The sequence below is a fragment of the Anopheles marshallii genome, chromosome 3 (genome assembly GCF_943734725.1).
Source record: "Anopheles marshallii chromosome 3, idAnoMarsDA_429_01, whole genome shotgun sequence".
NCBI classification, from domain to species: domain Eukaryota; kingdom Metazoa; phylum Arthropoda; class Insecta; order Diptera; family Culicidae; genus Anopheles; species Anopheles marshallii.
In genome coordinates this window covers 33,562,104-33,575,321 of record NC_071327.1, presented here as the reverse complement: position 1 = coordinate 33,575,321, position 13,218 = coordinate 33,562,104, and the positions used below count along the sequence as shown (strand labels likewise).

Sequence of the window (13,218 nt, the reverse complement as noted above, 5' to 3'; positions counted from 1 at the left end):
TCACATCGTTTCCTTAAATCGTTTATTAAATAGCGCACAACCATTAAACAGTTTATGTGCTAAAGTTTCACTACCGAACGAGCTCTTCGTCCAAACAGGGCGACACACAAAACAACTCGAACACCACACATGCAGTGTGACGTTTCGCTAAGCAGGAGTTGCTTTTTTCCCGTTCCTTCAGTTCCCAAAAATGGGGCTTAATTGTGGTTTCGTTTAATTTCAAACCCACCGAGCCTTTACACACGGCTCGTTGGTGGTTCTAGGACAGCGAATGTAGATTTGATTCCGGTAGTGGTACTTCAATTAAAATAAATGGTCCATCATTGTCACGCTTCGCACTAATGCTAACACGTTTCATAACGACCAAAATGTGACCAGGAAACCAACGGAGTCGTGGAACGGGTCTTGGAATGTTACCCGTAACGGGCCATGGCCTGCGGAAGGAGCGACTCGAAGCGGAAGGGACGTTGAAGTAGGAACAAGCACGTAAAACTCATTTGGGGTTAAAATTAACTCGTTGCAGACTAATATAAGAAGGTTTTGTTATTTCCAATTGAACATATGCCGTTTTGCCTAGTGGAGTGGAAAACACATAACAAGTGGATTCGAGTGGAAAACTTAAAACAAAAATGTAGATTTCATTTTCATCGATAACTAGCACCTTTGTTGTTCAGACATCGGGGAGTACATTTGCCAATGTTTCTCCCAGATCCAAACTTTACCAGCACCAATGGGCTCTTGTTATGGCGAAAAGAGCTGTCGACAACAACTTCACTTCCCGAATCCGATTGCAGATATTGTAATGTTGGACGAAAATTGAAAAAAAATTATAAAATTTTCCACACGAAACAAGCACCGCCAGAATGCAAAATAGACAACTTCTTCTCCAGGGAATGTGGGCAGCAAATAGCCGAAAATCAGCACGCATTCATTCGTCCATCCAGCACCACCGGGAAAATTTTCCCCACAGCACAGCAACAACCAAAAACAAGAACTAAACTACAGCAGAAACATGCCAACTGTACAAAAATGCAAACAAAAAAACACAACTGGAAAAGGCATGGTGTATAATGCAGGAAAAAAAATCCGTGCAACGAAACCCGGTGCAACTTTTCAACAATGAAAGCTCCTAGTTGCACCACCTATCCGAAACTGGCTGCTAGCCGCTCGCCAAACTACGTCCTTCCAAGTGTTCGTCCCATCGATGGGCAGACAATGGTACAGAAAAGCAACTGTTAATGACAAAAGTTGCTTTGTGCCGGTTGCGCCGTTCCAACGAGTTGGCGCTGATTGCAATTCAGTGACAGTCGGTACAGTCGGTGCAACACCGATGTGCGGTCCTTTGGCACAAGCGTCTTGTTGGGTTTAGCGTTTGTGTGTTGTAGCTAGAGCAAATCTTTAGTGCAAATGCGAAACATTGTGTGTTTGCTGTTGTTGAGTACAGCGATGTAACGGCACGGTTTCGACACGATGAGGAGATCATTCAAGATAAAGTCATAAATCCAATCCTAATGTTTCCGGGTGTGCTCAAACAAATGGCGCCTGTTCAGCTGGTGTATTTCTTGCAGCAACACTGACTAAAAGAATATTTTGTTTACCACCGATGACTCTATCCGGAACTCTTTCACAATAAACAAGGAATACCTTGAATTGAATTGTTATCAGTTATCGTAATACTTCAAACATAGTAAATAAACAAGTTTAAGTCTGACCAAACTTGACAAACCCAATTAAAAACAAGCATTTCAAAAATCTATCTGTTTGAAATTGTTGAAATGGTTAAATTATTTGCATGAAATGTTTCACGGAAGACAATGGCGAGATTGCCCTAGATCAGATTTTGACACATCAGCTAGAGCAGTTATGAACTCATTAGGCTTAGCAAAATGAACAATTATACGTAACGAACTAAAAAAGACAAAATGAATACACAGTAGCAAATTGAACTTCGAACGCACAACACGGTATTTTTCTTCTTTCGGAAACTCTGAATATTTCACACCCAGCAACATTTCGCGATATTTCACACACAATCCATTGATCCGTTGATCCATTTTAGAACGTATCAATCAGGATGTGTGACTCAAAAATTCCTTAATGCTGAGATAAAGCTTGTAAGAAATTTGGAGTCGAAGCTATTGAGAAATGCTTCGAAATGTTGGATCGGATCGATGCCACATTGCCAGAATTTCAGATCGAATACGAACAATCATGCCGGCTTAAAGTGCCATGCCTCAAAATTTGTTGAAGATTCTCTTAGAACACTTTATTTCATATTGTTAGGTCGGATCAAAGTTTTTAAGTTTGTATTGGATTAGATCAACAGCTGCGTATTCAAATTTTCATCCATAGAAACCCCATTGCGATTAATTATTATACTGTTCCAATTGTTGCATAACTAATCTTTTTTTATCTCAACAAACAAAAACTATTTAAACCGCAACTCAATGATGCAAACACTACTGTCAATCCACTTAGCGTTCTGTAACAGATAACAAAAAATCACGATTCTCCTATCTATCCACTCTGCATTGTATCGAAAGCGAGAGAGAAACGACGTTCCAACAATGTCGAAAGTACTTTCTGTCGAAGAAAACGATACAGAAACTGAAATTGATTGCACTTAACAACTGATTCACTGCGGACTATTTAAAATCGAAAAGAAAACTCTCGACAATCAGCGGGTGAAAAGTTTGATTCATTTGCAACCTTGCAAGCATTTCGCTCTGTTTCGCTTTCTTTTTTCTGCTATCCTAAACATTCCCGAACCGAACTACGCTTTCACGTTCATTCCCTTATCACCGGAACACGTATTACTTTTTTTCCAAAGTAGATGAAATGATTCTCCATTTTGCGCAAAATGTCTCGACCATCGCTCATGTATCGGTCTCCAAGCGTTGTTGGACAAATGGTAGGAAAGGGTATTTCAACCAGGAGTTTATGAGTAAGGCAAAAGAGAAAAAAACTTGTTCGCCACTGAAGAACTAACTCGCAGAATGATTGGTTTGCTTTTTTAAGGAAGGTAAAAAAAAAACAAGCGTAAAGAAAATGGAAGCCACACAATACGGGTAAAGGTGCGGAAAAATGGAACAAGACGCTAGGATGTAGCTTCAGGCATGGCATTGGCACAAACAGTGGCTGAAGGTAAGATTGAGCGCAATGCCAATGGTGGCCTAGAAGAAATGGATTGAAGTTAAAGGACATAGTCTATTCCACACAAAGACACCGACACGCACACATGCATACAAAAAATCTGATTCTGCTTGAACGTAACAGCTCAACGGTGAAGTGATTTCAGTAAGTGACTTGCCGGATTTCTGCAAGTGCATTCTGCTCGACACTGCATAGTGAATCGTATTTTGTTCGCTACCTTGTAGATTCGGAGTAGTCTGTTTGATGGAACCTACCGTTACGGAGCGGTTTCTTCACATGCACTTTCATTCCTTCGTTCGCAAATCCGTGCGGACAAGAATGCGCTCGGATGTCCAACCGTTGTCGTTGTGGTATTTGAAAGCGAAAGGCGCAGTGAGAATAGCGGCTAGGAAGAAGCGAAGCAACCCGACTCGCCACTCTAACCGGCAATGGTGTGTGTCTTGCGTGCGTGCGAGATCCGGTACGATTGGAACCGATTTCCATGCATCAAGTAGATGAGCCAATATTGGTCCTCTTCGACCTGCTCACTCCTGCACACGGTGGAACTCTACTCTTGAGTGGATAATTTCGCAAATGAAGGTTTTGCTGCAATGTACCGGCCAGATAAAGCAAGCGCATAAGAGAAGCCATCTCTAATGTACTGTAGCGATCTAAAGCAGCAGCACTAACAAAACCACACAATCTTCCCTAATCATCTCTGGAGTACGAGCTTTTGTGGTTTCTTCGTGGTTTTCCAAGCAACGCCCAAGCCCGGCAGCTGGAGAGTCTATATATGAAAATAGAGAAATATCATGGACGTTCTTGATAACGGAACCTATCGAACTGCCTTGCCCATCCTTTAGAATGTTGCATGTTACACGTTGGGTAAGGATTGGAATTTTTCACTCGAATAATTTAGAACTACGGTATGGTTTACCATTTTGAAATAGCTCTGATTACAAACTAGTTCGATCGTAATAGGAGGAATGCAACAGCAATTTTAAACATTTAGATTTGTTTTTCTCGAAATCATAATTTGTCTGATAGAATAATACTTCAACGTTAGTTCTCGTTACTGATAATTGCATTTGAAGCAGAAGATTTGAGAAGGCATTTGGTATAAATCTTTGAAAGTATTTTCCTACACATCCATACACAAAACCTATCCAAACACTGTCATGTGCTGTTTTCACTATGCTTCCTTTGAATGGCACCATCAAATAAATGTAAATAATGTTAATTACTAGAACATTATTTTCCATAAAGATTACAGAGAAATAAGCAAGAAATCTTGCCACAAAATAATAAACAAAAACATAATTGATTATTTTATTTTGGTTTAGCGTGGAAACAATTTTTCAATTTATTCGATCAAAACATAACGAAAGCTCTCGTGATCCTTCCAAGAAGCTTGCTGGAAACTTCAATGGGAGCTCTTGCAACAACAGCAAAAAACATAAAAGCCACAAACTGTACCCAAAACTTGAACTTGCACGTGTTTTTTTTTAAATAAGATCTGCACAAAAAATAACCTTGGATTTAGCTAGGTGAACCAGATCCCTGCCTAGCCGCGGGAAAGGATTCACCAGTAACCGCAACCGTCATCCATCATGTCAAACTGACCAAAAACAACACTCCCCGGGGGGTTGTGAGCAGAGGTTTGAAGCGGGCGCAAAGTACAGTGCCATCGTCCCTGATGGCACTCTACAACGGACGCCCGACATGACAGTGAGCATGTAATTTTGGGCTTAATTTTTCCACAACAGCAGAAAAGCAGCAGTAGTGGAGCAGTGGAATACCGTCGAGGATAGATGGCTTCTTTGTCTACGTGTCAGAGCTGTGTGGTTTCTTGCTATTTTTGCCAAAAAAATGTCCCGGCACAGTACGCTGTACATGTCAAAGATCGGACTGGGTTCACGTCATTGTTTTGGTTTTACAATGCACTAGTGAAACCCAATAGATTGTGCGAGAGCTCGATGACGTTCTGTTTTTGCACGATAACCTCGACGAAATACCTTTAGGTTTTACATTCTTTGTTGCAACTGTTCGCTCACTCGGAGTACTCGGAGTGGATTTTCTTGTCATTGAAAAGCTTTCCCATCGGTTGATCGGTCGTGACAGTTACATTGACGGCCACGTGGTTGATGCACCTCTACCGTGGACATTTCGAAGTTCAAGCGTCAAATTTGCTATGGATAATGTACCGAACAATGGAGAACAATGGACAGTCCCGTTCGTGATGTGGGATTTAAGCATCAACCATCGTGACAGTCACAATTTCATTTCATTGGTTTTTATTCATACTGTAAGCCAAGCATCGTGACGTAGAAAATGTGATAAATAATGATCTTAATGGTAGTGTTACAGTTAATCCTCACAATTTATCTCTTAGTTTATTCTTATTTCACTTACCTCATTCACGATGAAAAGAGGCAAAAACCTCTCAAGCATCTAGAGTCAGCTTAGCACGATCACATTGTCATTAATTTCTTCCAACAGTAGTTCTCTTGTACATATGATCTAGAAAAGGATTGGTCCGGAAAAATAAAAATCCGAGAAGGAAAAAGGCCACACTTTACAGACAACATTCTATACGATTCTCAAATCCTCTTTTTCAAAGAGACACAAAAAGAGGGACGTTAACTGTTACGGTTCAATTCCTACTAAAACTTCATTGACCCTTAGGCCTACGGGGAGGCTTAAGGATACTGACAGAGTGACAGAGAATCGGTGGAGTATGCCAGTGGGCAAAGAATTCCCCATTGGAAAACATCACTGCCATCACTCACAATGTGCCTCGGGTTCGGTGAAGGTGGCAGACAAATTAAAAACAACAATTACAAAACCTTTTTTACAGAAACTTGGGAACGACAGGATAAGAAAATGAGGGTAAAATTCCGAACTGCAATCTTTAAAGGTGAGGCATCGCAGGGAACTTAATCATGGAGACCTATTATACCAGTAAATAAAAATAAAAATATTGCATTATATTTAAATCTCCACCTGTTTTTCTTCTGGAAGCATTACTATATTTTTTACAAACTTCTCAAAAATGTCGATGCAAAAGGTTGATAAATAATTTAGGAGAGGCATAAGAAGAGTATTTCGAAATTTAAAGTATTTGAAGTTTCAGTACTGAAACCTTATTTACATATTTTGGTTGAACACGTTGAAATTCCAAAATGCAATTTGCAATTTTTTTTAAGTATTACGGCAGGTCCTTTCTCTTGGAGACTTTCAATCATCGATTTGAGATCATACATTTGCTGCGTTTAGTTTGGGACTAACAAATAATGCATTATAGTTAAAATTCAATTTCCATCAAATCCCTGGCGTGAGGACTAGATGGCCCGATGGAACAACTAAATTTTAATGAATATCCTGCAGCTAATCTTGTCTCGTGGCTTTCGATCTCATCATACACCATCGCCACATTTATTCTCCAAATCGTGATGATGCCTTGTTCCCTTCACTGAACAATTCCTTGGGAAGATTGTTTCACAATGTGAGGAACGTGGAACAGTACAGTGATAATTCAATCAAAGTTACGCTTTCACGCGCCAACATGTCGCTGACTGGAATATAAATGTAGTCTAATTCGACAACTCGGCGGGCCTTGTGACCGCTTGTGGCATCGGTGGGAAAGTTTTACGAAAATTTGTCCTCACAATGTTCCACTTTATTCGCTACCACTCGCACGATACCGTTGGCAGTTTCACCTCCTGGGGGTAATCTAATTTTACACGACTGGTTCTAATCAACTCTAAGCGCAGACTATGTAAAACTACTACTCTCCCGATCCAAACTATTGTTACATTTTAGACGACGCTTCAGGGGGGAGAGCAACAAAACCGCTTGAACACCCAAAACAGAGGGTTGTTTCGGATAATGTGTCCTATTCTCTACGTTGGTGCTGATAGCAATTGCTACAATCACTTCAACTTCCAATCCTAATACCATCTCCCTTTGGTATTCGCCAGAAAGTCACTGCGCACCTCCATTACGAGCTACTGGGCGTCTCCATTGGGCGAACGATTCTTTCCCTCGATGCCATACTACCCAAAATCACCGGCACAAAGGACGATACATTGCAGACCGGTTTGGTGGTTGTACTCGTTCAAATGTACCACTTCCCATGCCAACCCGAGCGCCGAGCGGTGAACAGTAATTTATGAAAATTTATGTTAATAAACATAATAAATCCAACCGCACACGAACGCCTACCGACGGCACTTTATGGCGAAAACAGGAAGCTCAACAGGGATGTACAATATTTTGCATGAAAAATGAATGACCACCGTGCCACCGTGCTCATGCAGATTGGGAACGATGCAACGAAACCACAGCAGCGGTGGTATAGCGATGGTCACTCGGGTCGCAGCACAAAATTCGTATCAAAAATGTATGCTAGAAGACAAATGATGGAACGACGCTAGAGGAGAACAAATGTACTGCACACAGAGACGATATTTTCACACTGCAAAAACACTTCAGCAATGGAAGCCGCTATGTTTATAAAAGGTCTCAAACAATCAACTGCGTTAGAGGTTAGAAAATATAGAAAATAATAATCAGTTTGACAACTGCCGGAGCACAATACACGGTGAGAGACTGTAGACGAAATCAAACCAAATGCTTCGCTTTTAACGTTAGTAAACACATATTCAAGCCCCTTTTGCTTGAAACGAAAGCATCAGTCTACTCAAACAATACGCACCGGTTCGCTGTGGTTTGCCAACCGTTGAAAGCAATTCGAGCATGGTGCGGTTTTGGAAATTAGCATAATTTTAGATCTCGCCCCCATGGTCGGGGGGAAACCAGAGACTTGGCCTATCAGGCTCGTGCAGAATATCAAATGATTGCCCGGGCACTGTTTTGCTAAGCCAACTTTAAAATTAACTTGCTAACTAACCTAGCGACCGGGCCCGGTGTTGCTAGGATGCTGTTAAACTAACAGCGGTCCCGTAGTGCAATTAAACAGCACTCTGCACGTGCGTGTGTATAAATTGCACGTGCGGTGACGCTTTTCAACACGTATCCCTTTCTGTAACGCACAAGCAGACTGGCGCGCCTGTGCAAGCAGTACAAATCAACCGCAACTGGTGAATGGGATGAAGAATTTCCACTTCGATATTACCCGAGGTAGTCAGGTCTAGGGGGTGAGAGCTAATTACCATACATTTGCAACACCTCGTAGTCACATCGGGTCGCATCGGTTGAAAATTTGGGCAAAAATTAAAGCACGTTAAAGCGACACTTTTCGACTGACATCTAATTTTCTTACATGCGTTTCTATCATTACAGCGGCCGGTGTACGATACAAGATCTCGAGCGGTAACATAGGCAGCGTGTTTGCCATACGCAACACAACTGGCGCTTTGTACGTAGCTAAGGCGTTGGATTATGAGAAGATCAAAAAGGTAAGCTGATACGGACGGTGACGCAGTAGTGGTACGGCTCACTCCACACTCCAGATTATGAGTGCTTTCCCCTTGTTTAATCCTGGCCCATTTTATCCAAGAAAACACCACCGCAATATGCCCGAACGATGGCTACATGTTTCATTTTCCTTTCGCCCCAAACAGTATGAGCTACGGTTGACGGCATCGGATAATTTTAAGGAGAACTACACCACCGTTCTGATCAACGTACGAGATGTAAACGACAATCCACCAGTGTTTGAGAAATCGTCATATCGCACACAAATCACTGAGGAGGATGATCGAGGTCTGCCGAAGCGTGTGCTGCGGGTAAGTACCCGGGATATCGTGGGATATTGTTTGAAGGGATAAATCGAAGAAGGAATACTAGTGAAAACGTTGCCGGACGGAGTCTGTCTGATCCGAGCAGGATTATTTCGGCAGGAAGCAACTTATTTCGGGGAGTTAAGCTAGCATCTTCTAACAAAGGCATCCATATTCCTACTCGCTCGTTGATCCCGATAGGGATGTATGGATGAGATTCGATGATACTGTCGTTTCAATATGACCTCAAAAAGGACTCATACTTCCTGCCAACACACACACACACGCACTGATTGAGACTACCTTGTCTCTCGTAATTTCTCACGATTCAAAGCATTTCGGGACGGTTCAGCACCTTCGACAACATAGCATACAATACAGACATGATACATCCTACCCGTATGGTGTCAGAATTGGATCATTTGCACCAGACTTTTAGGCGTTCATTTCCCTTCGCAACTTCCGATGGTCGCTTCACCGAACGTGAATGGGAATCAACGGTACTGCTTGTCCTTCTAAGAAATTTTTAACGAGGGTCACACAGGATCTGATTAAGCCGAATTGCAAAATATATCCATGCTGAATGGCACAAAAGCGTAGCAGTACGGAAGAAGGTCTACACTTCTACATCCGGACCGCTTTTCCGCCATGTCCAATAAATCCATTCTAGGTCCAGGGCTTGTTAGCTAATGGGGATACGCACGCTTTTCTGGCACCCGTTTTTACAAAAAAAAAAAAAACTCAACCATCGGCGATGTGCAAACTAGAGAAACGATTTACTATTTACCCGGGGCATGATGGTAACGGCGGCAGGAAGCAAATCAAACATGATACCCCTTTTTATCGCACCGAAAACCACTTGGTACTTGGGTGTGTTTTTACGTGTGCTACGCTCTGGGGAATTTCCTTGGAAATTAGTCCAATTTTGTAGATCGAAATTGAGGATAGCAGGAAATGCCTGCAAGCACCATAAAGGTGTCATATTGTGTGTATCTAATTGTCGCTAGCCACACCAAAGCCTCCAATGTCCTGGAGGCTATAATTTTGGAAAGTCATTTGAACTAGATAGTGGTGCCGGTCGATTTGCAATGACTTACTACAACCCTCCCGGAATGGCATATCGATGTAACGTATCGGACAGCAAATATTTCAGGCAATTAGAAGAAACCATAAGCGCCACACGGCCTGCAGATACTACCGAACATGGTAATGTGATTTCCCGTTTCTGTAGTTCTATTAATGAATACTGCTCATTTTTTTAAACTCGCGTTATCAATGGTTTTTACAATACCAATCGACTACATCCCCCCAATTCCGTTTGCCAATTAATAATTCAGTTAAAAGCGACAATCCATTGCCCGGTGTCAGAGGGACCCGGTTCAAAAATGGACAGCAATGGATGCGTAACGGTGCGAAGATAAGCTGCGAACCATTGCCCTGAGGCGTCGTAAACTTTGACCCTTGACGCACCCGGAACGCTCCGGGTGTCCAGCGCTTCCCGAATATGCAGAAAAGCTTCATCAAGACACAGTGCGGGCTCTGTCTACGGCCTGGTCCGGATGCTTACGCGTTCGCCACGTACCCGTGTGCCTTCCACCTTCCGAGGCCACAAAAACGTAAAAGAGAGATCGAGAAAAATAACAATAAATGTAAAATATGTATAAGAATAATAAACATTAAAAATAATGGCACGACTCGGATGAGTCCTGGGAGAGATTCTGTGGCGTGGTGAATGGAATTCGGTGGAGTGCAAAAACTGTATGCGCCCCCGGGCGCAACATAACAACGCAATGAAGGCCAAGAACCAACCCCAGGAAAGCAGCCCCAGAAAGGCAGCCCAAGAGAACCGTCGGAAAGGAAATGGACAACATTTAAAAGAGGAAGAGAGATAACGAGGGTCAGAAAGAAAGAGAGAGAGAGAGAGAAGAAAGAGAGGAAGAAAGAAAAAAAAACATCGCCGACGAAGTCAACCGAAAATTCCCAAATCACTGAGGCGTAATAACACTTCCCGGGTGAAGTTCCACGAACCGCTCGGCATGGCTTCCTGAGTTGGTAACCCGTGTCCCACATGGCATAGCCGGTGGGGTATGGGAGACCTGCAAAAACAAATTTTTAAATCCCTGCTCGTAACCACTCGTAACCATACGTGTGTACATTTTCGTTTTGTGATCATCGCTGTAAGTAGCTCAACAATGTGATTGTGAAATAATTCCATGCCACATATGACTATTCTCTTGACGGGGTTGTGAAATCCCGGTTAAGCAAAACAAAATCAAGAAAATGGACAACTACCATCCTTGGGTTCTTTTTCCATTCCCCTTTACAATCTCACTCCTTTGCTGAACTTTCTGCGAGTGTGCTTAAATCTTTAAGAACACGGCACGTCGTTGACTTAAGGGCGAAAGGATTCCTTGAACTCTGATCCCTTGGGATAAAACATCGTGCCGCACGGAGTCATACGATACGAAAGTTTTAAATTAATAAATGTTAATTATCTTTCATCGTCTAGAAAAGTTGCCAACTTTGCGGTCGTGCCGGATGAAATATGAATGTGGAAAATGAGTTGATGAGGATTGAGAACTGCCCGTTGTCAAATAGGTCAAGTAAAGTCCCCGTGCACCGCCGTGTGCAATAAAAACTTTCGCACGAAGCGGGATCACGTTTTCAGATAATCATCAATAATTGTCATGTTGGTAGATTAATTAATTAATATGTCAAAAGGCTACTACCATAATGAGGCTATTTACAATGTGACACATCCTTGAAATCGTCACCATTAGTCAAAATTATTTTGAAACATACTTTAGCCTTAACTTTGTTATGCAAACCGTTGTAATCTGGTATCTCCCCGAACGCGAGCTCTACCATTCAATTGACATTAAAATCCAGGAAATTACTATAATGAATTTTACAACCATACAATAGCGAGGATTAAGCGTTGGGAATTAGTTTTTCTCACTGCAAACACAACCTACTCCGATGGTCCGATCGATTTCGCATCGTTCCTATAGAATAGCATCGATTTTGCGATTGTCGGTAAATGCTCTTAAAATTCATTGAAAATGACATTCATTTCCTCTTACAATCAAATGCAATTTGCACATCCGCCGGTTGTGCTTCTGCTCAGAATGCATCGGTTACCCCGTTACACGTCAGGCGGAAGTCAATCGATCGCTTCTCATCAATATTTGTTCGTTTGTGCAACCATCATCATTATCATCATCATGATTGTCAGTGTTGAAGTTGTGTAGGCTACTACCAATCAGTTGCGTGAAAACAAATACACCTCCCGGTACTCGGAACTGGTTTGCCCATCAGCAATTGCAACATGTATCCCAACCGTGGGTACATCCTTTTTTCTGATGCATTTCCTTTATTCAACCGATGCGTTGGCTATTTCGGAAAGAATTCAGTTCATTTACGGCTTTAATTAACTTGTCTTTGCGAACCGTTAATGCAAGATGGAGAACCAGCTTGGGCAGGGCATAAGACATCCGGAGCGATAAATATGAAAAACGATTTCCTCATAAAGTTGGTTTGGATGGTTTGACCCTGCGACATCGGAAAAAAAACATCAACACATTTTCCCGGAGCCAGAAAAGGGAAAACCATTTTTCCCTTTTATTTTTTCCAAGCTTACCCCTTTGAAAACTACAAAGCTTTTGAGAACAGTTTTCCGTTGAACGTGTTTCTACTTTGCTAGCTATTTTGTTAGCTCGTTTACCGAATAGTCAGCACACCAACGGCCGGAAAAGTGTGAAGAATTCGTGAACACATTCTTCTTTCAAGGCAACAGAAGACGATAATTCATTGGACGGTATAAATCTCCCTATCTAGTCGAGGGCAGATCCATACACATGCACGTACACCACCGTAGCGGACGATTGAACCCTCTGGTGGGAAAAATTCCAGTGCTTCAACCGCGAGTCCACAATGCAAGGGTTTGTTCTACACCCTACGGGCATGGAGCTTAGCAAAACTGAGGGTTGAAATTTTTCCCACATGCTGAAGTTGGGCTGGGATTAACGTTTTGAAGTAGTTTTATGTAGCCACTTTGCTTAATGTATTCCACATCATAAATAACGCTCGATCGTTCCAACTTTGGGGCGCGTTTGTTAGAGCCAGGGACCACTATTAACAAACCACAGCAATTATAGAAAGTTGTGTAAAGCTGGTGGCTTGATTAGCATTGGAATTTAAACCGTTTTTGGCACCAGTATGGAGAACATTGGTGCATGGGTAGTGCAAGATATTGTAGGTTTTATTTTAGGACTTCAGCATGGATAATAACTTTATGATCTAATTAAACATTCTCTTTTGTGAAGCTGAAATTTCTAAGAAG

At 42.0% G+C, this 13,218-nt stretch overlaps 1 protein-coding gene across 1 annotated transcript in view; it reads left to right on the top strand.

Annotated features, from left to right (window-relative positions):
- The window catches only part of LOC128713346 (neural-cadherin-like), a 113,687-nt gene that overhangs the window by 83,705 nt on the left and 16,764 nt on the right, over positions 1–13,218 (top strand). The window contains exons 3-4 of the mRNA XM_053808205.1: positions 8,437–8,552; positions 8,718–8,882. Coding sequence (XP_053664180.1) covers positions 8,437–8,552; positions 8,718–8,882 — 281 coding nt within the window. The remainder of the gene's footprint in view (positions 1–8,436; positions 8,553–8,717; positions 8,883–13,218) is intronic.